General features: G+C 36.3%; 1 protein-coding gene, 1 long non-coding RNA gene and 1 other non-coding gene across 6 annotated transcripts; all 3 read left to right on the top strand.

Annotated features, from left to right (window-relative positions):
* Nucleotides 1-4,599: 4,599 nt before the first annotated feature.
* Nucleotides 4,600-4,707, top strand: LOC112739767 (small nucleolar RNA R71). Its single transcript, XR_003170706.1, has one exon. It is a non-coding gene; the product is annotated as a small nucleolar RNA R71 (small nucleolar RNA).
* Nucleotides 4,708-13,092: 8,385 nt separating this feature from the next.
* On the top strand, nt 13,093-14,932 carry LOC140178135 (uncharacterized). Its single transcript, XM_072213385.1, has 4 exons — nt 13,093-13,319; nt 13,490-13,557; nt 13,670-14,542; nt 14,653-14,932. The coding sequence occupies exons 3-4, from the start codon at nt 14,093-14,095 to the stop codon at nt 14,899-14,901; spliced, it is 699 nt and encodes a 232-aa protein (XP_072069486.1). The 5' UTR covers nt 13,093-13,319; nt 13,490-13,557; nt 13,670-14,092; the 3' UTR covers nt 14,902-14,932.
* A 693-nt stretch (nt 14,933-15,625) lies between these two features.
* LOC112738140 (uncharacterized) lies at nt 15,626-20,707 on the top strand. Of its 4 annotated transcripts, none has more exons than XR_003169267.3 (7): nt 15,626-15,793; nt 18,322-18,672; nt 18,783-19,050; nt 19,161-19,257; nt 19,386-19,513; nt 19,615-19,726; nt 20,033-20,707. It is a non-coding gene; the product is annotated as an uncharacterized lncRNA (long non-coding RNA). The 4 variants fall into 4 exon arrangements; XR_003169268.3 differs by having other exon boundaries at nt 15,630-15,793; nt 18,392-18,672; XR_003169269.3 differs by lacking the exon at nt 15,626-15,793 and having other exon boundaries at nt 17,140-18,672; nt 20,045-20,707.
* The last annotated feature ends 4,616 nt before the right edge of the window (nt 20,708-25,323 follow it).

Raw genomic sequence — 25,323 nt, 5'->3', positions numbered from 1 at the left:
TGCTAAAGTCCCCAATTAGAGGTGTCCAGGGTTCTTAAGCACACTCTTTTTTTGCTTTGGACCTTGACTTTAACCGCCCAGTCTCAAGTTTTCACTTGACACCTTCACGCCACAAGCACATGGTTAGGGACAGCTTGGTTTAGCCGCTTAGGCCAGGATTTTATTCCTTTAGGCCCTCCTATCCACTGATGCTCAAAGCCTTGGGATCCTTTTTATTTACCCTTGCCTTTTGGTTTTAAGGGTTACTGGCTTTTTGCTCTTGCCTCTTGGTTTTAAGAGCTTTTGGCTTTTTCTGCTTGCTTTTTCTTTTTCTATTTTTTTTTGCCTATTTTTTTCTGCAAGCTTTGTTCTTTGCTGCTTTTTCTTGCTTCAAGAATTATTTTTATGATTTTTTATATTATCAAATAACATGTCTCCTAGTCATCATTCTTTCAAGAGCCAACATATTTAACATTCTTAAACAACAACTTCAAAAGACATATGCACTGTTCAAGCATTCATTCAGAAAACAAGAAGCATTGTCACCACATTAATATAATTAAACTAAGTTCAAGGATAAATTCGAAACTCGTGTACTTCTTGTTCTTTTGAATTAAAACATTTTTCATTTAAGAGAGGTGATGGATTCATAGGACATTCATAACTTTAAGACAATGTTACTAACTACTAATGATCATGTAATGAGACACAAACATAGATAAGCACTTAACATAGAGAAAACGCAAAACAGAGAATGTAAGAACAAGGAATGAGTCCACCTTAGTAATGGTGGCATTTCCTTCTTGAGGAACCAATGATGTCCTTGAGCTCTTCTATGTCTCTTCCTTGTCTTTGTTGCTCCTCCCTCATTGCTTTTTGATCTTCTCTTATTTCATGAAGGATGATGGAGTGCTCTTGATGTTCCACCCTTAATTGTCCCATGTTGGAACTTAATTCTCCTAGGGAGGTGTTGATTTGCTCCCAATAGTTTTGTGGAGGAAAATGCATATGAGGCATCTCCGGGATCTCATGGTGATGAGCTTCATGCGTCTCTTGAGATCCATGAATGGGCTCTCTTGCTTGCTCCATCCTTTTCTTAGTGATGGGCTTCTCTTCCTCAATGGAAATGTCTCCTTCTATGAAAGCTCCAGCTGAGTAACATAGATGGCAAATAAGATGAGGAAAAGCTAGCCTTGCCATGGGGGAGGACTTTTCGGCTATTTTGTAGAGTTCAAGGGAGATGACTTCATGAACTTCTACTTCCTCTCTAATCATGATGCTATGAATCATGATGGCCCGATCCACAGTAACTTCAGATCGGTTGCTAGTGGGGATGATGGAGCGTTGGATGAACTCCAACCATCCTCTAGCCACAGGCTTGAGGTCCAGTCTTCTTAATTGAACCGGCTTGCCTTTGGAGTCAATCTTCCATTGAGCTCTTTCCACACATATGTCCATGAGGACTTGGTCCAACCTTTGATTAAAGTTGACCCTTCTAGTGTAGGGGCGTGCATCTCCTTGCATCATAGGCAAGTTAAATGCCAACCTCACATTTTCCGGACTAAAATCTAAGTATTTCCCCCGAACCATTGTAATATAATTCTTTGGGTTTGGGTTCTTACTTTGATCATGGTTCCTAGTGATCCATGCATTGGCATAGAACTCTTGAACCATTAGGATGCCGACTTGTTGGATGGGGTTTGTTAGAACTTCCCAACCTCTTCTTTGGATTTCATGTCGGATCTCCGGATACTCATTTCTCTTGAGTTTAAAAGAGACCTCCGGGATCACCTTCTTCTTGGCCACAACATCATAGAAGTGGTCTTGATGAGCTTTGAAGATGAATCTTTCCATCTCCCATGACTCGGAGGTGGAAGCTTTTGTCTTCCCTTTCCCTTTTCTAGAGGATTCTCCGGTCTTAGGTGCCATCAATGGTAATGGAAAAACAAAAAGCTTATGCTTTTACCACACCAAACTTAGAATTTTGCTCGCCCTCGAGCAAGAGAAGAAAGAATAGATGAAGAAGAAGAAGAAAATAGAGAAGAGGGAGAGAGAGATGTGTTTCGGCCAAGGAGGGGAAGAGAGGGTTGTGTTGTGTGAAAATGAGGAAGAATAGAGGGCTATATATAGGGAAAGGAGGGGGTAAGGTTCGGCCATATAGGGTGGGTTTGGGTGGGAAATTGATTTTGAATTTTGAAGGTAGGTGGAGTTTATGAAGTAGGTTTATGGGGAAGAGTGGATGGATGTGAGTGGTAAAGTGGTGATAGGGAAGAGAGATTGAGGTGATTGGTGAAGAGTTTTGGGGAAGAGTGTTTATGGGATTATGTGAAAGAGGGGTGAGAAGAAGTGAGTGGAGGTAGGTGGGGATTCTGTGGGGTCCACAGATCCTGAGGTGATCCTGTGGGGTCCACAGATCCTGAGGTGTTCAAGGATTTACAACCTTGCACCAAATTGGACATGCAAAATGCCCTTGCACACAAATCTGGGCGTTCAGTGCCAGATTGGTGCTTGTTCTGGGCGTTGAACGCCCATTTGTTGCCCATTTCTGGCGTTGAACGCCAGAACCATGCTTGTTCTGGGCGTTCAGCGCCAGCTCTTCTCCAGGGTGCAATTCTGGCGTTCAAACGCCCAGATGCTGCCCATTTTGGGCGTTCAGTGCCAGAACCATGCTCTGTTCTGGCGTTGAACGCCAGCCAGATGCTTCTTACTGGCGTTTAAACGCCAGTAAGGTCTTCCTCCAGGGTGTGATTTTTCTTCTGCTGTTTTTGATTCCGTTTTCAACTTTTATATTTATTTTGTGACTCCACATGATCATGAACCTAATAAAACATGAAAAACAATGAAAATAAAAATTAGATAAAAATTGGGTTGTCTCCCAACAAGCGCTTCTTTAATGTCAATAGCTTGACAGTGAGCTCTCATGGAGCCTCACAGATGTTCAGAGCATTGTTGAGACTTCCCAACACCAAACTTAGAGTTTGGATATGGGAGTTTAACACCAAACTTAGAGTTTGGTTGTGGCCTCCCAACACCAAACTTAGAGTTTGACTGTGGGGGCTCTGGTTGACTCTGTTTTGAGAGAAGCTCTTTATGCTTCCTCTCCATGTTTACAGAAGGGTAACCTTGAGTTGTAAACACAAGGGAGTCCTCATTCAATTGAAGGACTAGTTCACCTCTGTCAACATCAATCACAGCTCTTGCTATGGTTAGGAAGGGTCTTCCAAGGATGATGGATTCATCCTCATCCCTCCCAGTATCCAGGACTATGAAATCAGCAGGGATGTAAAGGCCTTCAACCTTTACTAACACGTCCTCTACTTATCTATAAGTCTGTTTTCTTGAATTGTCTGCCATCTCTAATGAGATTTTAGCAGCTTGCACCCCATAGATTCCCAGTTTCTCTATTACAGAGAGGGGCATGAGGTTTATCCCTGAACCAAGGTCACACAGAGCCTTTTCAAAGATCATGTTGCCTATGGTACAAGGTATTACGAACTTTCCAGGATCCTGTTTCTTCTTAGGCAATGTCAGTTGATCCAGATCACTTAGTTCATTGGTGAACAAGGGAGGTTCATCTTCCCAAGTCTCAATACCAAATAATTTAGCATTCAGCTTCATGATTGCACCAAGGTACTTGGTAACTTGCTCTTCAGTAACATCCTCATTCTCTTCAGAAGAGGAATACTCATCAGAGCTCATGAATGGCATAAGGAGGTTTAATGGAATCTCTATGGTCTCTAAATGAGCCTCAGATTCCTTTGGTTCCTCAGAGGAAAACTCCTTATTGATCACTGGACGTCCCAGGAGGTCTTCCTCATTGGGATTCACGTCCTCTCCTTCCCTTACAGGTTTAGCCATGGTGATCAATTCAATGGCCTTGCACTCTCCTTTTGGATTTTCTTCTGTATTGCTTGGGAGAGTACTAGGAGGGATTTCAGTGATCCTTTTACTCAGCTGGCCCACTTGTGCTTCCAAATTTCTAATGGAGGACCTTGTTTCATTCATGAAACTCATAGTGGCCTTGGACATATCAGAGACTAAGTTTGCTAAATTAGATGTATTTTGTTCAGAATTCTCTGTCTGTTGCTGAGTGGATGATGGAAAAGGTTTACTGTTGTTAAACCTATTTCTTCCACCATTATTAAAGCCTTGTTGAGGCTTTTGTTGATCTTTCCATGAGAAATTTGGATGATTTCTCCATGATGAGTTATAGGTGTTTCCATAAGGTTCACCTAAGTAATTTACCTCTGCTATTGCAGGGTTCTCAGGATCATAGGCCTCTTCTTCAGAAGGCGCCTCTTGAGTACTGTTGGATGCAGCTTGCATTCCATTCAGACTCTGAGAAATCATATTGACTTGCTGAGTCAATATTTTATTCTGAGCCAATATGGCATTCAGAGTATCAATTTCAAGAACTCCCTTCTTCTGAGGTGTCCCATTACTCACAGGATTCCTCTCAGAAGTGTACATGAACTGATTATTAGCAACCATGTCAATGAGTTCTTGAGCTTTTGCAGGCATTTTCTTTAGGTGAATGGATCCACCTACAGAAGTATCTAATGACATCTTAGATAACTCAGACAGACCATCATAGAATATATCCAGGATGGTCCATTCTGAAAGCATGTTAGAAGGACACTTTTTGGTCAGTCCTTTGTATCTCTCCCAAGCTTCATAGAGGGATTCACCTTCTTTCTGTCTGAAGGTTTGAACATCCACTCTAAGCTTGCTCAGCTTTTGAGGAGGAAAGAACTTGGCTAAGAAAGCCTTGACCAGCTTATCCCAAGAGTTCAGGCTATCCTTAGGTTGAGAGTCCAACCATACTCTAGCTCTGTCTCTTACAGCAAAAGGGAAAAGCATGAGCCTGTAGACTTCAGGATCTACTCCATTAGTCTTAACAGTATCACATATTTGCAAGAATTCAGTTAAGAACTGAAAAGGATCTTCAGATGGAAGTCCATGAAACTTGCAGTTCTGCTGCATCAGAGAAACTAGCTGAGGTTTCAGCTCAAAATTGTTTGCTCCAATGGTAGGGATGGAGATGCTTCTTCCATGTAAATTGGAATTAGGTGCAGTAAAGTCACCAAGCATCCTCCTTGCATTATTATTATTTTCGGCTGCCATCTCCTCTTCCTGTTCGAAAATTTCTGACAGGTGCTTGCTGGATAATTGTAATTTAGCTTCTCTTAGTTTCCTTTTTAGAGTCTTTTCAGGTTCTGGATCTGCTTCAACAAGAATATTCTTGTCCTTGCTCCTGCTCATATGAAAAAGAGGGGACAGAAAAATAATAATAATAGAGATCCTTTTTGCCCAAGCATAGAGGTTTCCTTAGGTGAGTGAGGAAGAGATGTTAGTAGATGAATAATTAAATAGAATGAGATGAGAGAGAAAGAGGATTTTCAAAAATAATTTTTTTGAAAAAGAGTTAGTGATTTTCGAAAATCAAAAATTAAAATAATTAGTTAATTAAAAAGAATTTTTTTTTTGAAAAAGGGGGAAGATATTTTTGAAAATTAGATAGAGAGAGTTAGTTAGGTAGTTTTTGAAAAAGATAAGAAACAAACAAAAAGTTAGTTAGTTAGTTGAAACAAATTTGAAAATCAATTTTGAAAAGATAAGAAGATAGGAAGTTAGAAAAGATATTTTAAAATCAAATTTTTGAAAAAGATAAGATAAGAAGATATTTTTGAAAAGATATGATTGAAATTAGTTTTGAAAAAGATTTGATTTTTAAAATCACAATTAATGACTTGATTCACAAGAAATCACAAGATATGATTCTAGAACTTAAAGTTTGAATCTTTCTTAACAAGTAAGTAACAAATTTGAAATTTTTTGAATCAAAACATTAATTGATGATGTTATTTTCGAAAATTAGGAGATAAAATTAAGAAAAAGATTTTTGAAAAATATTTTTATAATTTTCGAAAATAAATAAGAAAAATAAAAAAGATTTGATTTTTGAAAAAGATTTTGAAAAAGATAAGATTTTTAAATTGAAAATTTGATTTGACTCATAAAAACAACTGAATTTTAAAATTTTTTGAAAAAGTCAACTCAAATTTTCAAATTTGATGAGAGAAAAAGGGAAAATTTTTTTTTATTTTTGAATTTTTAATGATGTGAGGGAAAAACATGAAAATAATGCAATGCATGAAAATTTTGGATCAAAACAATGAATGCATGCAAGAATGCTATAAATGTCAAGATGAACACCAAGAACACTATGAAGATCATGATGAACATCAAGAACATATTTTTGAAAATTTTATATGCAAAGAAAACATGCAAGACACCAAACTTAAAAATTTTTCATGTATAGACACTATGGATGTAAGAATGCATATGAAAAACAAGAAAAGACACAAATCATGAAAACATCAAGATCAAACAAGAAGACTTACCAAGAACAACTTGAACATCATGAAGAACACTATGAATGCATGAATTTTTCGAAAAATGCAAGATGAATATGCAATTGACACCAAACTTTCAACTTGACTCAAGACTCAAACAAGAAACATGAAATATTTTTTTTATGATTTTATAATTTTTTTGTATTTTCTTTAAAAAAAAATTTCGAAAATCATTTTGAAAAAGAAAAATAAGGATTCCAAAATTTTTAATATGAATTCCAGGAATTTTATGCTCTTTAGTCTAAAGCTTCAATCAAAGGGTCAAGCATGGCTTAATAGCCAGCCAACCTTTAGTATGTAACTCAGACATGACACGCCTGACATTCCCTATCCAGAAGAATTGGACATGGCTTTACAGCCAGCCAGGCTTCAACATGCTTCATGAAACACTAGAATTCATTCTTAAAAATTCTGAAGAAAAATATTTTTTTGAAAACATTTTTATTTTAAAATTTTTTTCGAAAACAAAGGAGAAATTTTTGAAAGATTTTTTTTTTTAAAATTTTTGAAAATAAAACAAAAAGAAAATTACGTAATCTGAGCAACAAGATAAACCGTCAGTTGTCCAAACTCGAACAATCCCCGGCAACGGCGCCAAAAACTTGGTGCACGAAATTGTGATCTCAGGCAACGGCGCTAGAAATTCTATACGCACGTCTTAATAAATCGTTTTTCATTCACAACTTCGATACAACTAACCAGCAAGTGCACTGGGTCGTCCAAGTAATAAACCTTACGTGAGTAAGGGTCGATCCCACGGAGATTGTTGGTATGAAGCAAGCTATGGTCACCTTGTAAATCTCAGTCAGGCGGATATCAAAAGGGTATGGAGTTTTCGAAAATTAATAATAAATAGATAGAAAATAAGGATAGAAATACTTATGTAATTCATTGGTGAGAATTTCAGATAAGCGTATAGAGATGCATTCGTTCCTCTGAACCTCTGCTTTCCTACTGTCTTCATCCAATCAATCTTACTCCTTTCCATGGCTGGCTTTATGTAAGGACATCACCGTTGTCAATGGCTACTTTTAATCCTCTCTGGAAAATGGTCCAATGCGCTGTCACTGCATGGCTAATCGTCTGGAGGCATCACCCTTGTCAATGGCTGCATCCTATCCTCTTGTGAAAATGGTCCAAATGCTCTGTCACAGCACGGCTAATCATCTGAGGTTCTCATCATACTGGAATAGGATTCACCCTCCTTTTGCGTCTGTCACTACGCCCAACACTCGCGAGTTTGAAGTTCGTCACAGTCATTCAATCTCAGAGTCCTACTCGGAATACCACAGACAAGGTTTAGACTTTTCGGACTCTCATGAATGCCGCCATCAATCTAGCTTATACCACGAAAATTCTAATTAAGAGATCCAAGAGATAATCATTCAATCGAAGGTAGAACGGAAGTGGTTGTCAGGCACGCGTTCATAGGGAATGATGATGATTGTCACGTTCATCACATTCATGTTGAAGTGCGAATGAATATCTTAGAAGCGGAATAAGTTGAATTGAATAGAAAAACAGTAGTACTTTGCATTAATCTTTGAGGAACAGCAGAGCTCCACACCTTAATCTATGGAGTGCAGAAACTCTACCGTATGAAAATACATAAGTGAAAGGTCCAGGCATGGCCGAATGGCCAGCCCCCATGATCTAAGAACTAGGCGTCCAAAGATGTCTAATACAATAGTAAAAAGTCCTATTTATAATAAACTAGCTACTAGGGTTTACAGAAGTAAGTGATTGATGCATAAATCCACTTTCGGGGCCCACTTGGTGTGTGCTTGGGCTGAGCTTGAATGTTACACATGTAGAGGCTCTTTCTGGAGTTGAACGCCAGGTTGTAACGTATTTCTGGCGTTCAACTCTGGTTTGTGACTTGTTTCTGGCGTTTAACTCTAGACAACAGCGTAGAACTGGCGTTCAGCGCCCTTTTAAATCGTCTAAACTCGGTCAAAGTATGGACTATTATACATTTCTGGAAAGCTCTAGATGTCTACTTTCCAACGCAATTGAAAGCGTGCCATGTTGAGTTTTGTAGCTCCAGAAAATCTACTTTGAGTGCAGAGAGGTCAGAATCCAACAGCATCAGCAGTCCTTCTTCTACCTCTGAATCTGATTTTTGCTCAAGTCCCTCAATTTCAGCCAGAAAATACCTGAAATCACAGAAAAACACACAAACTCATAGTAAAGTCCAGAAATGTGAATTTAACATAAAAACTAATGAAAACATCCCTAAAAGTAACTAGATTCTACTAAAAACATACTAAAAATAATGCCAAAAGCGTATAAATTATCCGCTCATCAATCATACTAAAAACTATGTAAAAACAATGCCAAAAAGCGTATAAATTATCCGCTCATCAAGGGAAAGGAAATATTAGGAATGTTTCTTTTGATGAGGATTCTGTAACTGATAATGATCAGGTCTTTGTACCTATTATTTTTCAAGATACAATTATAGTACAAAAGCACAATAAGAATCCTATTGTAGATCCAGTTACAGTACAAGAGAACAATGAAAATATCGTAGTTGCTCAAAATACTGCTATAGCATAGGAAAATAATAAGAATCCTCTTCAATCCCAACCCATACAGCAAGTTTAACAACCTCAAGAAGTGCCATTAAGGAGATCCAACAGAGAAAGGAGAAGTGCAATTTCAAATGAATATGTAGTCTATCTCCAAGAACATGAGGATGACATTGGTTTGACAAAAAATGACTCAATCAATTTTCTTCAAGCCGTGCAAAGTTCTAACTCTGAAAAGTGGATCGATGCCATGAAAGAAGAGATGAAGTCTATGAAAGACAAAGATGTTTTGGATCTCATAGAATTACCTGAAGGTGTGAAACCAATTGGTTGTAAATGGATATTTAAAACCAAAAGGGATTCTAAGGGTAATGTAAAGAGATATAAAGCTCGTCTAGTCGCTAAAGGCTTTACAAAAAAGAAAGGCATAGACTATAAAGAGACTTTCTCTCCAATATCATCAAAAGACTCTTTTAGAACCATAATGGCACTAGTAGCTAATGTTGACTTGGAGCTACATCAGATGGATGTAAAGACAGCGTTTCTCAATGGTGATATTGATAAAACAATGTATATGGTACAACTAGAAAATTTTGTATCAGGCGATTCAAAATTTATGGTTTGTAAGTTAAAGAAATTCATCTATGGTCTCAAATAAGCTTCCGTCAATGGTATCACAAGTTTCATCAAGTCATTACCTCATATGGTTTTGAGGTAAATATCATAGATGATTGTGTATACCACAAGTTCAATAGGAGTAAATGCATCATTTTGGTCTTATTTGTTGATGACATTCTACTTGCCAGTAATGATAAATACTTGTTGCATGAAACTAAGAAATTTCTATCGAACAAATTCGAAATGAAAGATGTTGATGATGCCTCTTTTGTATTAGAAACTGAGATACTGAGAGATTACTCTCAAGGTATTTTTGGATTATCACAAAATAACCATATCGAAAAGATTTTAAGTAGATATGGCATGAAAAGTTGTAGACCAATGGACACACCTGTAGCTAAAGGAGACAAGTTCAGTCTCAAGCAATGCCCCAAAAATGATCTTGAAAGGACAGCAATGTATGATAAACCTTATGCATCAACACTAGAGAGTTTAATATATGCTCAAGTTTGCACACGTCCCGATATATCATTCATAGTGGGAGTATTTGGTTGATACTTGAGCAATTCGGGCATGGATCATTAGATAGTTGTCAAACGTGTAATGCGTTATTTGAAGAGAACAAAGGATTACATGCTTACTTATCGGAGATCAAAAAATTTGGAGATCATTGGATACTCTGATTCCGATTTTGCGGGATGCCAAGATAGTAAACGCTCTACTTCAAGTTGTATATTCATTTTGGCTGGAGCAGCTATTGCATGGAAGTCTAACAAACAGACTCTTATAGCTTCCTCAATAATGGAGGCAGAATATGTTGCTTGCTTTGAGGCATCCAAACATGGATATGGTTGCGAAACTTTGTCACTGAGTTTCGTATATTAGATGACATTAAAAATCCATTGAAGATATTCCATGACAACAAGTCAGTAGTATTATACTCTAACAACAATAAGATTTTGACAAAATCGAAGCATATAGACATCAAGTTCTTAGTTGTCAAGGAGAAAATTCAAGAAAAATAAATTTTCATAGAACATATAGGAATAGAGTATATGCTAGCAAACCCATTAACCAATGAATTGATCCCTAAAGTCTTTCATGAGTACACTGCTCGAATGGGTGTCAATATTTGTGATGCCTTAGTTTAGTGGGAGTTTATTTTATGCTATATTGCTATATGTCCTATGACAAATATTGAATTATTTTCTGCAGAATTAAGTTGATGGTTTATTTCTTGTAATGGTGAAATATTCATTTTGCAATATCTGTTTTGTGTTTGATCTCAATAAAGTTTTAAAGTTGAACCAGTTGGAAATAGACCTGCATGAGATCACTTGGCATGTAATTTTCATATTACTCATCTAAATTTAATCTATGTCGTTAAGTATATTACGATGGTGATTGTTGTGGTTCAGTCACGACATTAATGTGTGTTAAAAGATGCGGTGATTCCATATCTAATATATGAGATGAATCAGATTATTAAATTAATAAGGGAAATAGCATTCAAATGCACGCATAAAGTTTATAAGATGTGATTATGTCAAGAAAGAATATATGTATAGCCCAAGTGGGAGATTGTTAGGAAATTATTTAATTTCCTAATTTGTTTGTGGGCAATACATATATTAATTATAATCACAAATTATGCTATTTCAAATTAAATGACTTATATAATGGTGATCTCATTTATTGTTATAAATGCTAAATTGAATAAGTCATAATTACTTTTGATTTGGAATTAAATGAGAATAAAACCAGATATTATCTTTTGGACTTTGGATATATTATTTTTTGGATTTTAGATATATTATCTTTTGGACTTTAGATACTATTTTTATTTAGATTTTAGGATTTAATGGGTGCCATACTCAAATATAAATAGTTCTTCAGGGTTTTGATCCCCAATATACCAAAGCCGCCTCAGCAACTCTTTCTCCATCAGAGAAGTTGCAATTCAGCTACCCTATTAGGGATATAGAAGGTTTTGGTTGAGGAAGACTGAGACAACCCTTTCATCAATTTCTAATTTCTAATTTTTAATTTCTATGAGTAAAGGTATGCTTCCGCATTATGATATATTTTTTGTGATTCAATATGGATGATCTGGATTAATAAAATAATTTATTCCAACAAACGTGACATGAAAAATGTTAGGGAGTAGTAAGAATTTATTGTTTTCGGTCATTACTTAGTTATTAATTAAATTCTTTTAGTCTAGTTTTTTTAGTTTAGTAATTCAACAACACACTTTATCTCATACTTTTAAAAGTTGATGGCTAAATAATAATAAAAAGTAATAAATTTTGATGGTGTTTTAACATTTCTCAACGTGGCATATTTATTGGGCATAATTGCTTAAAGTAGATGCTAAGTATTTTTTTTTTAGACTTGGATACTAAGTATTTATAAAAGGTTTAGGATTAAAGAATTTAATTTTGATGTATTGTCAGTGTAAAATAATTTTACATGTGTATCTAATTATATAATGCCACATTAGTAAAAATAATTATTTTTTACATTAATCGTGTGTATAGTCATTCAAAAAAATGAATGTAATTATACGACTGTGTAAAATACTTTATCCTATCAGTGTATAAAAATTAAACTCTTTAAAGAATGGGCTCGTAAGTCATAATTGAATTTACACAAGTTCAAGGATACATAATTACACTTTTCGACTTTTTTTTATTTAGCTCAACATATTCTTTTGTTTTTGGATTTTTGCCTCGTAAAAATTCACATCCAGGATTGATTCCCAACAATAGTTGGGTTAGTGTACGTAAGTACGTAAAAAAATCAACTATCATATAACAATCCTTTAAAAGAAGGTTCATTCAGTAGTGGATTTTCCATGTGATAGCTCTTAGGCTCATCCAAATTTTTCATGTGTGCCTTATTACAAGAACATCCCTGTTGTATCTCACTAGTCACTTTCTTATCATCCTTTTTTCAGCTTACCTTATATTACATGTACACACATTAGTGCATATTGTTTGACTTGCTATCACACATATATATCGAGACAAACAATCTTCTGACATACTCATTGTAATCTACGTGTGGTCATTTCAAATTCGAAAATCGGTGAGTCTTTATCATAATAATAATAATAATAATAATAATAATAATAATAATAATAATATACAAATGATGATGATGATGTGAAACCAAATGCACAATAATAATGATTAATTCTATGCTTATGTTGACCCATTAGCTTATTAGCTTATTAGACAGAATTTGAGCCTAATTCAAGTGTTAATTTTGTCCCATTATTTAAGTTATATAGGTGGAATTTAATAATTTGGTAGGGATAAGATTAAGAAACTAGATCAGAACTAATTACTAAAGTTCTTATCTAAACCTAGCATAGAGTTGGTATGTAATTAGGCTTCTCAAGTTTCTAATTAAAAGTTCGATTTGTGTTAGTGTATGCAATGAAAGTTATGTAAAAAAAATAAAAATAACAAGTTATCAGTACTTTAAGATACAAACTTATTAATATTGATTACTATTCATTTATATAAAGCTTGGCCATGTAACCTTTCATCGTAGCATCACCATCAGTACAATTCATCATGATATCATCGTACTATATATCGCAAGTAGCTATAAGTAGCTACATATACAACATAAAAGAGATAAGAGATCACCCAAGTTTGTGAATATTTCGATATCCATCTCACTTCTGAAATATCACTCCGAAGGACTTTCTTTTTGGATTGGCTTCCTTCTAATAAGGTTTCCTTCTCTGGTCTTTCTTTTCCAGGTAATTATTAACATTGATGATAATATAACTTTTTTTCAAACATTTCTTATATTCTTTTAAGCTAATTTATATTTAATGTTCTTTTGATTTTAAACTCTTCTTTTATTGTGGTGACAACCAATCAGTTATTTGAATTTTATTTGTTGACCATACCATACATTGAGTTTCAGGCAACATGGATAGCCTCAACTCTTACTATCAAGGATGATACTTTTATATGGAGGTCAACTCCAACTTAGTATGTAGCTACCTCAGTGAATAGACAAAATTTTTATTTTCTATATCAAGCTTATTTTGACTAGCATCATATTGTATCATACATTTAACGCTTGATACCTTCTCTATTGAAGGAGATGGGTGAAATTTCTTCAACATTCTATAGGAGATTTAAGGATGCACTACCAAACTTGATGACATTTTATGATTCAGTTGGCAATGAAGTTGATGTGGTCATTGAGAAGTGTCATCGAACTGCTAAAATTGTTACCAGCTACAATAACCTTGCCGTGATTTATGGCCTCAAAGATGGAGGTTGGTTAAGTGTCTGTTACGTTGGCCGAGATAGATTCCTCATTTTTGAAGTGAAGGACCACAACATGAGAACCAAAGAGCTATGCTACCCACCATTGAAGCTGAGTATGGACATCAAACCATCAATTCCTGTTTTGGGAATCATAGAACTATCTGACAATGATACTAATGCAAGTCTGCCGATTGAAACTTCTGAATCTGTCCAAGTTTCACATATAGTATACTAACAACCTGATGCAGCTATGGATAATTCCAAGTGGGATGATGCCACTGACCAACTCCAGCATCTTCCAGAATCTGTGTTGAATCTGTTAACCTGCATTGACCCTTCCACATATTATGGTCTTGAACCTTACTTTAATAAGCTGGAATCCAGTGTCAACAACGAGGATCAACATGACCAATTGGATCCAACAAGACCATTAATTTCACTTCCTACATTTCCGGCATCTCCATTTTTAGATGTCCTACAGACGAAAAATATATCCTCTGCAGTGGCCAAGAAAACAGGTGATAATTGTAACATTAGTACTGAGTTTGTTTCAACTGAGAATGCAGGATTTTCAAATGGTCAGAGCCCTCCACCACCGAATCCTAACAATGGCCTTTCACCACCGCGTTCCCCCATCATGCAAGGCTTTTATTCGATTGTCAGGGTGATATTTGAGTACCAGTCAAAATACTATTCTATGGTATGTCTCTGCAATTCATAAATATTATGCTTGCTTATATTGAATGAAGTCAATTTTCTCGTATCTAAATATCTAATAGCCCACCATTTTATGCCACTTTCATTTGGCAGCTACTTCCATCTGCTTTCTCTTTGCTTGCGTTTCTTTCGAGGCCTGATTTCATTCGCGTTAGAGAGTTACACAAGCCACCAATCATCGTGAAGCTTCGATGGAGGAGCCTCATGTCATCAGAAGCCTTTCTTACCAGGGGTAGGAGAAAATTTTCAGTCGACCATGGCCTAAAGTGTGGAAGTGTAGTTTGTTTCTGCATCCCCATTAATGATGAAACTACTATATTTGTTTCTATATTACATATCTAAGATGTTTAATTGGTAATGTTTTTTATTTTAGCAATGCCTCTGCAGGGGCATGCAGTATTGCAGTGTCTCAACCATGTGTAATGTGGTATTAATATCATTAGTTGTACCAAGTTCCATCTATCTATAACTTAAATGAATTAGAATTTTTTTGGCTCGACTTATGATTAGTTTATGTTTGAGCCAATTGAGACAAGGGCCAATCTAACCAATTAGAACTGTTAAATTATCCGCTATAAGACATTCATACACCTTTAATATACCAATTATTATTAAGAAAATATAATTAGTATTTTAATTTTATTAAACACCTCACCAGCAACTAAAATGAATGTAGTTATTTGTGTTACAAATAGTTCCAAAACATAAAATGTAAGTTAAAACTTGAACAATGATAATGCTTATCTATGGCTTATATTTGCAAGAACAATAAAAAGCACATGATCTCTAGCATACCAACTCTTAATAGCTCAGTTATGGCTCAGTTATTAATGTCTATCAGACGTGATTGTGTGTTCTGTTGTCATCGTTGTTAATGCCGAGTGTAACGATGCTATTGATGATATGTGGTTATAAATATAAAGGTAACCCTGCTTTCACATTCTCTTTGCTTCATTATTAAAACTACAACGATTATATTAATAGATTATAACCGGAAACCCGACCCGGGCCCCTTTGGAGCCAACGTTGTAGTTTTATGTTTGTATAAAAAAAAATCCAAAAAAGCAATCACATTCCTTCATTCCATGTTCTCACAGCCCCTTTCTCTTTTTTCCTTTGGAATGGAGTCAAAACCCCAGCTAGCCTTCATGACCTCCGCTGCCGTTTGGTCCCCATCGTCTGCGCGCTTAACCCTCTCAGTTTTATACTTTGCCCATAATTCTCCGTTACACAGGTGCTCAGTTTTTTTTAGTTTTTTTATGCTCTGTTCAGAAATTATTCAATGAGTATTGAATGTTTTGTGTTCTTATTGAATTATTATTTGATTATTTGATTATTATTATTAATTGATGAATTGATATTAGGCAAATTTTGGGTGTGGATGCTCTGCTGCATTTTCTGAACTGTTTCTGTCATTATTGAATTATTATTTGATTATTATTATTATATTGGCAGTAGTAATGTGGTTCAGTTACCGCCAATACTGCTATTATATTATATAGATTATGTTTAATTATTCTATTGGTCTCTATAGTTTCACGAAATTTTTAATTAGGTCCATATACTTTTTTTTTCCTTTTAATTAAGTCCTTGCACCAAATTTTTTTAATTGAGTCTCTACACTTTTTCTTCCTTTTATTTGAGTCACTGCATCAATTTTTTTAATTGGGTCCTTATACAATTAAACCAATTACTACCAAGAGGGACCTAATTAAAAAAAAATTAGTTCAGGGACCCAATTAAAAGGAAAAAAAGTATAAGGACTTAATTGAAAATTTCACGAAACTATAGGGATCAATAGAGTAATTAAACCTATAGATTATATTATTATATACATGTACATCTAGATGTCGATAGATGTAGATATACGTAGTTACTATTAGGGTGAAGTACTTTTTTCGTCCCTAAGGTCTGAGGCCAAAATCAAAATCGTTCCTGACTTTTTTTTATTATTAAAATCATCCTCAGCATTACAAAATGTTATAAAATCGTCATTTTCTAATTTAATTTTATTTTTTTACCAAATTACTCTTAATAATTAATATAAATAATAAAAATAATATTAAAAAATAAAAACAAACCCCCCACCTGCACCCCCACTCCCATATCTCTTCCCTTTCTTCTCTCCCCATCCCCTTCCTCATACCCCTATATTCGAAACCCCCAAACCCCAATCCCAACCCCAATTCTTCTTATCTCCCTTTCTGCTGCCCTACTATCTCCGCCCTTGCCTCCTTCTCCACCTTCTTCTTCCTGTCCATCACCAACATCAACCCTTCCTCCATTGGTATTGGCCTCACCTTCCTCAGCCACCCACCAACGACAACCATATTGGCATCGACCTCAACGGCATCGTTTCAGCTTTGGCCACCGATTTGGGTTTCTTACTCCAGTGGTTCCAGCTCTGGCCGCTGCCATCACGTCGTTCTCCATCACTGTCGTTTCTTTCCTTAGCCACAGCTGCGACAGTGCCAGTAGTAGTAGCTTCCCACACATTGTTCCTCCTCTTTCCCTCAACTGCGACGACAACAGATGACAGCAACACCACCCCTCTTTTGAGTTCTCTATTTCTATCTTCGTTCTTCCTTTCTTTTTATTTTTTTTTTTAATTTTTGAAGAACATAAACATCATCTTTTTCTTTTTAATTTTTTAATTTTTGTTGTTGCTGATTTTGGATTTGAAATTATTGTTGACGATTATTGAATTATTGTTTAATCTAAAATTTTTGTTGATTTATTTTGTGGATGTTGCTGTTGATTTATTTTGGGACTGTTGTTGTTGTTGAAAGAAAAGTGTTGGGAGTAATGAGTGGGTGTAATAATTTAGAATGATGAACGGGTAATAGAGATAAAGAAGGTTTGTTGGTTATGATGGCAGTGGTCATGGTTATGGTGGCAGTGGTGATGGTGGTGAGAAAAGGGAGAGGGAGGAGATGCGAAGCAATGATAATGATGTGAAGTTAATGATGAGGGTGTGGAGATTTTTTTATTATTTTTGTTTAAGGGTAAAATTGTCCAAAAAATATTGTTTATGGACAAAAAGATAATTTTATAACGTTTTGTAATGTTGAGGATGATTTTAATAACAAAAAAATGTTGGAGATGATTTTGATTTTGGTCTCAGACCTTAAAGACAAAAAAATACTTAACCCTTACTATTACTATATTATGATAATAATTACAATTATAATAATAATTAGGATTTTAATTATTATATTATATATTATATATTATATTGTACTATATTACTATATATATAATTACAATAGAGATAATTTACTATAACTACTGATATTGTATACATTTAGATTAAATTAGCTCAATTATATATAATGTACAATATTACCATAATAAATATAATTATAATAGTAATTAGGATTTTCATAATTATGTCTATAATTACAAAGGAGCTAATTTACTGCAACTACTGATATTATATAATGTAGATATTAGATATAGATTTAGATTTATATTAAATTAGTTATATACACTATATACAATATATACAATATACATGATATGTATTTAGTATATTTGTTTATTTGTTTATAGCAACGACAATCACGTATATATCTTGGTGCAACTATTGATTTTATATTCACAATTTTTGAAATTAATAGTTAATAACACTGTTTATAATTTCCTTAAGTCTGAACCATATCATGTGTCCTATATGTTTCGGGCCAACAAAATGGTGTTCTGAAAATATAACTGAGGAGATTGTACTGTTGTTCGTGGCCTCATGCATTGTGGTCAATGTAGTTACTTTTTGAAAGGTTACTATTTCGCTATACATGAACAACCACCATATCACTAGTATCTACAACATCAGGCACTTCCCACCACCACATTGGGCTACATGTTGCTATAAATTCATCACCCATAGGAATACTCCAGCATCACTTCAGTGAGAGTTCAAGTAAAAATTCTTTGTAGCTCCACATATATTGGTTACAAATGGCAACCACGTACAACCACCTCAAGGATATTGAGGCATCTTCTAACCACTTAATATTGAGGATTAAGGTGAGGGTCGTGAAAATATGGTTATTGTCTCCTGCTGAGCAAAAATACGTGAAGCCAACTTTAGAGTTGGTGGTCATGGATCACGTGGTAAGCTAACAACTATGAGCTAGCATTAATTTTCCTGATCAGTTTGTTAGGCATATAATTTTTTTCCTATATGAGTTTGATACCAATTTAATACCAAGCTTTGTTTCCAGGGCAATCGAATCCAGTGCACTATTAGGAATGCTCAGAGGAGGCTCTTTGAAGATGAGTTATCGGAGGGATAAATCTATATCGTATGTAACTTCTCAACCTCCTTGAATGACCAGAAATACAAGGCCACTAATCATGCATGTAGGATATACTTCAAGAGGGATACTCAACTTCAGATGGTACATGATCCATCATTTCCAGAAAATGTGTTTCGTTTTATTCTTAATGATCTAATACTAAACCACACAAATGCTCAATCGCATCTTATAGGTATGACGAAAATCAGTCCCAACCTTCCATTTAGCTTAATCAAAGCTGAATCATATATCCATCAATGTTTATTACTTAGTGATTAGTCATTATATATTATTTTGTTTCAGATATTATTGGTCTACTTACTGCCAAAGGTGACATAATTGAATTTACTAAGAATGGCAAGAAGTGCAACTACATTGTTCTCAAGCTTGATGAGATGCAGTTAGTGTTATATATTTTCTTAGTAAAATTGTTACTCACATCATTACTCACGGGCTAAGTGCATCTCATGTGGGATTTGTTTTATTCATGTGTGTTTTACGTATCCTCCCTTCATACTTTTAAAACAGGGGAAAAGGCAAGATTAGGTGTACACTTTGGGAGGATTTTGCAACTAAGTTGGTCAAGCGCATTGAAGAGTAGCCAACATCAGAGTACATCCCCATTGTACAGTTCGCTAAGTTCAACCTCTTTAAAGGTTTGCAATTCAGTTGCTCTTAGTAGTGTAGGACATTTGCACTTCATATAATTGCTTTGAAAATTGGACAATGAGCATGCTTTGATTCTGTCATTGTGTAGTTATTTCTATATACCTTAATTGGCACAAGTGCAATGGGCATATCAAATACCAATCATAATTCAATTCTCTACATCAATACAGACTTCCAAGAGGTTTAGGATTTTGCAAGAGGTAATACATCTAACCATGTCGTTTGAATCAATTTAAGACTCATACACTAAAACAGATTAACGAAATTCATGTACAATGTAAAAAATTTAAGCGTCATCATGGCCAGGGTTCCACGTGTAAACCAACTATCCCAAATTGCTGCAGAGTGATGAGCGGATATTTTATACGCTTTTTGGCATCATTTTTGTATTGTTTTGGTTATGTTTTGTTTAAGTTTCATTACATTTTCATAGGTTTTAGTACAAAATTCATATTTTTGGATTCTACTTTGAGTTATATTTTCTAATAATTTCAAGTAATTTCTAGCTGAAATTGAAGAGTTTTGGCAAAGTCCGATTCAGAGGTAAGGAAAGTGTAGCAGATGTTGTCAGATTTTGACCTCCCTGCACTCAAACGAGCATTTCTGGAGCTACAGAGGTTCACATGATGCGTTCTCAACGGTGTTGGAAAGCTAACTTCTAGAGCTTTCCAGAAATATATAATAATCTATACTTTTCTTCGAAGGGGCCTGCCCATATTGGGCGTTGAACGCCAAGGACTACCCCTTTTCTAGCGTTCAACGCCCTCAAAGGAGCCCAAGCCAACGTTGAACGCCCAATCACCCCCTTTAGGGCGTTCAACACCCACCAAGAAGCACAAGACAGCGTGGATCAACCCCCTGATGTGCGTTCAACGCCCATCCCTCAGGTTGGACGCCAAGCTTAGCCCAAGTACTCAACCAAAGTAGGCCCAAGAATGGACTTTCACACATTTAGTATAGTCTATCATACTTTTGTACTTCTTAGTTATTAGGTTATTATATATAGGAGAATATCACTCTTGTTTAGGATCTTCTTCCACCACTTTCGAATTCACATTACTTTCTGTAAGCTATGAGCTACTAAACCTCCTAAGTTATAGTTAGGAGCTCTACTGATTCTCATGGATTAAAAATATTACTGTTTCTATTTCAATACACGTTTGATTCTATTCTCTTGTGCATTTTTGGTCTTCATCTCATGAATTAAGGATGAACTGTGACATTCATCCTCGTTCTACATGGGTTCTGTGTGAGTCCTGACCCGGATAGCATTGAATCACAGCTAGAGAATGCATTGCAGATTCTAAGAGAGTGCTTGGGTGACTTTGGATAAGTGACATAAAATTCCGTTGACTGTGGGTTACTGAGGTCTCTGTGGCGTTAAGGCTAGAGTCAGAGAAGTAGCATTTCCTGATCTGAAAAATTCGACCTTGTCTGTGGCATTTTGAGTAGGATTGCGAAGGGGAGTGGATTGCTTAGGTCTTCACCTTCGGCTATAGTGGGAAGCCATGAGTTGACTTGATGAGAGGACATGAGTTGCTTGGATATGGTGGACTGCTATGGTTTAGAAGAGGCTAACTTGATGAGGATGCTACATGAGTTAGTCAATTACGGCTGTCATTGAATGAATCATTCGTTATTGAAGTAAACAGTAAGAAAAGTTAATCCGGAAAGAATACGCATCTCCGAAGCCTTAACTGAATCTCTATCACTATTCTTACACCAAGCTGGTATTTCATTCTTTATTATTTTGTTTATACTTTTAACCAAACAACCATCTTTTCTAATCGCCTGACTAAGATCTACAAGATAGCCATTGGTTGCTCAATCCAACAATCTCTGTGGGATTCGACCTTCACTCACCTGAGGTATTAGTGTATAATTTGCTTATATTGACACATGAAACTTAGATATGGAATTCATCATCATGTGACATGCCATTTTAAATTTCAGATGCTTGGGATGCAGGTGATCTAGTGCACCGTTGTTTGTACTGTAATGCATCAATGTAGGAAGGCAAGAGACTATCGAAAACTAGGAAAAATATTGTACCGAAATTTGGACTATGTTGCATGGATGGTAAAGTAGAACTACCAATACTAAAATAGTATCACAAACCCTGTGGTGCACGAAATTGTGATGTCCAGGCTCAAACAATCCCTGGCAACGTGAGCAACTCGGTGCTGTTGCCGGATCAAAAGGGAATCTGGCACTGATGTTACCGGACCAAAAGCTTGCCGAAAACTCAAACAATCCCCGGCAACGGCGCCAAAAACTTGGTGCACGAAATTGTGATGTCCAGGCTCGAACAATCCCTGGTAATGGCTCCAAAGCTTGGTGCTTTGATCTTAATTCATAATTGTCACAACTTCGATACAACTAACCAGCAAGTGCACTGGGTCGTCCAAGTAATACCTTACGTGAGTAAGGGTCGAATCCCACGGAGATTGTTGGTATGAAGCAAGCTATGGTCACCTTGTAAATCTCAGTCAGGCAGATATAAAGTGATAATGGTGTTTTCGAATATTATATAATGAAATAGGGATAGAGATACTTATGTAAATCATTGGTAGGAATTTCAGATAAGCGAATGGAGATGCTTTTCGTTCCTCTGAACCTCTGCTTTCCTGCTATCTTCATCCAATCATTCTTACTCCTTTCCATGGCTGGCTTTATGCAAGGGCATCACCGTTGTCAGTGGCTACATCCCCTCCTCTCAGTGAATAATATGCTCACGCACCCTGTCACGGCACGGCTATTCATCTGTCGGTTCTCGGTCATGCTGGAATAGGATTCACCCTCCTTTTGCGTCTGTCACTAACGCCCAACAATCGCGAGTTTGAAGCTCGTCACAGTCATTCAATCATTGAATCCTACTCAGAATACCACAGACAAGGTTTAGACCTTCCGGATTCTCTTGAATGCCGCCATCATTCTAGCTTACGCCACGAAGATTCTGGTTAGGAGATCTAAGAGATACTCATTCTAGCTTAATTCATGTAGAACAGAAGTGTTTGTCATGCACGCGTTCATAGGGGAGAATGGTGATGAGCGTCACACATAATCATCACCTTCATCACGTTCTTGGGTGCGAATGGATATCTTAGAAGCGAAATAAGAAGAATTGAATAGAAAATAGTAGTACTTTGCATTAATCTTTGAGGAACAGCAGAGCTCCACACCTTAATCTATGGAGTGTAGAAGCTCTACCGTTGAAAATACATAAGTGAAAGGTCCAGGCATGGCCGTGTGGCCAGCCCCTATGGTCTAAGAACAATGCGTTCAAAGATGATCCTAAGATCCTAAGATGATCAAAAGATTAAAACTGAGACCAAAGATGGTCAAAAAGATTAGTCAAATGTCCTATTTATAATAAACTAGCTACTAGGGTTTACATGAGTAAGTAATTGATGCATAAATCCACTTCCTGGGCCCACTTGGTGTGCGTTTGGGCTGAGCTTAAGTGTAGCACGTGCAGAGGCCATTTGTGGAGTTGAACGCCAGTTTCTGTGCCAGTTTGGGCGTTCAACTCTGGTTTTGGATCCTTTTCTGGCGCTGGACGCCAGATTTGGGCAGAAGGCTGGCGTTGAACGCCAGTTTACGTCATCAATTCTTGGCCAAAGTATGAACTATTATATATTGCTGGAAAGCCCTGGATGTCTACTTTCCAACGCAATTGGAAGCGCGCCATTTCGAGTTTTGTAGCTCCAGAAAATCCACTTTGAGTGCAGGGAGGTCAGAACCCAACAGCATCAGCAGTCCCTCTTCAACCTCTGAATCTGATTTCTGCTCAAGTCCCTCAATTTCAGCCAGAAAATACATGAAATCACAGAAAAATATACAAACTCATAGTAAAGTCCAAAAATGTGAATTTAACATAAAAACTAATGAAAACATCCCTAAAAGTAACTAGATCCTACTAAAAACATACTAAAAACAATGTCAAAAAGCGTATAAATTATCCGCTCATCACAACACCAAACTTAAATTGTTGCTTGTCCCCAAGCAACTGAAAATCAAATAGGATAAAAAGAAGAGAATATACTATAAATTCCAAACTATCAATGAAGCAGAGCTTCAATCATATGAGCGGGACTTATAGCTTTTTGCCTCTTGAATAGTTTTGGCATCTCACTTTATCTATTGAGGTTCAGAATGATTGGCACCTATAGGAACTTCAGATTTCGAATAGTGTTATTGACTCTCCTAGTTCAGTATGATGATTCTTGAACACAGCTTCTTTATGAGTCTTGGCCGTGGCCCTAAGCACTTTGTTTTCCAGTATTACCACCGGATACATAAATGCCACAGACACATAATTGGGTGAACCTTTTCAGATTGTGACTCAGCTTTGCTAAAGTCCCCAATTAGAGGTGTCCAGGGTTCTTAAGCACACTCTTTGTTTTTGCTTTGGACCTTGACTTTAACCGCTCAGTCTCAAGTTTTCACTTGACACCTACACGCCACAAGCACATGGTTAGGGACAGCTTGGTTTAGCCGCTTAGACCAGGATTTTATTCCTTTAGGCCCTCCTATCCACTGATGCTCAAAGCCTTGGGATCCTTTTTATTTGCCCTTGCCTTTTGGTTTTAAGGGTTATTGGCTTTTTCTGCTTGCTTTTTTCCTTTTTCTTTCTAATTTTTTTTTTCGCCTATTTTTTTTTCTTCTTTTTTTTTTTCTGCAAGCTTTGTTCTTTGCTGCTTTTTCTTGCTTCAAGAATCATTTTTATGATTTTTCAGATTATCAAATAACATGTCTCCTAGTCATCATTCTTTCAAGAGCCAACATATTTAACATTCTTAAACAACAACTTCAAAAGACATATGCACTGTTCAGGCATTCATTCAGAAAACAAGAAGCATTGCCACCACTTCAATATAATTAAGCTAAGTTCAAGGATAAATTCGAAACTCATGTACTTCTTGTTCTTTTGAATTAAAACATTTTTCATTTAAGAGAGGTGATGGATTCATAGGACATTCATAACTTTAAGGCAAAGTTACTAACTACTAATGATCATGTAATGAAGACACAAACATAGATAAGCACATAACATAGAAAATGAAAAACAGAAGAAATAAGAACAAGGAATGAATCCACCTTAGTGATGGTGGCGTTTCCTTCTTGAGGAACCAATGATGTCCTTGAGCTCTTCTATGTCTCTTCCTTGTCTTTGTTGCTCCTCCCTCATTGCTTTTTGATCTTCTCTTATTTCATGAAGCATGATGGAGTGCTCTTGATGTTCCACCCTTAGTTGTCCCATATTGGAACTCAATTCTTCTAGGGAGGTGTTGATGTGCTCCCAATAGTTTTGTGGAGGAAAGTGCATTTGAGGCATTTCCCGAATCTCATGGTGATGAGCTTCTTGCGCCTCTTGAGCTCCATGATTGGGCTCTCTTGCTTGCTCCATCTTTTTCTTAGTGATGGGCTTGTCCTCTTTGATGAGGATATCTCCCTCTATGTCAATCCCAGCTGAATTGCATAGGTGGCAAATGAGGTGAGGAAAGGCTAACCTTGCCATAGTGGAGGACTTGTCAGCCACCTTGTAGAGTTCTTGAGGTATAATCTCATGAACTTCCACCTCTTCTCCAATCATGATGCTATGGATCATGATGGCCCGGTCTATAGTGACTTCAGACCGGTTGCTAGTGGGAATGATTGAGCATTGAATAAACTCCAACCATCCTCTAGCTATAGGCTTGAGGTCCAATCTTCTTAGTTGAACCGGCTTGCCTTTGGAGTCAATCTTCCATTGAGCTCCTTCTACACATATGTCCATAAGGACTTGGTCCAACCT

This window comes from Arachis hypogaea, chromosome 13, assembly GCF_003086295.3.
Source record: "Arachis hypogaea cultivar Tifrunner chromosome 13, arahy.Tifrunner.gnm2.J5K5, whole genome shotgun sequence".
Lineage (NCBI taxonomy): Eukaryota > Viridiplantae > Streptophyta > Magnoliopsida > Fabales > Fabaceae > Arachis > Arachis hypogaea.
Note: the sequence above shows the minus strand (reverse complement) of the source record. Positions and strands in the feature narration are given on the sequence as shown.

What these genes read in the sequence shown, in the direction of transcription:
- LOC140178135 (XM_072213385.1), top strand. Translation starts at nt 14,093, where the DNA reads ATGGATAATTCCAAGTGGGATGATGCCACTGACCAACTCCAGCATCTT. An exon ending in AGTCAAAATACTATTCTATG is followed by an intron (nt 14,543 to 14,652) that starts GTATGTCTCTGC and finishes TTCATTTGGCAG; the next exon opens with CTACTTCCATCTGCTTTCTC.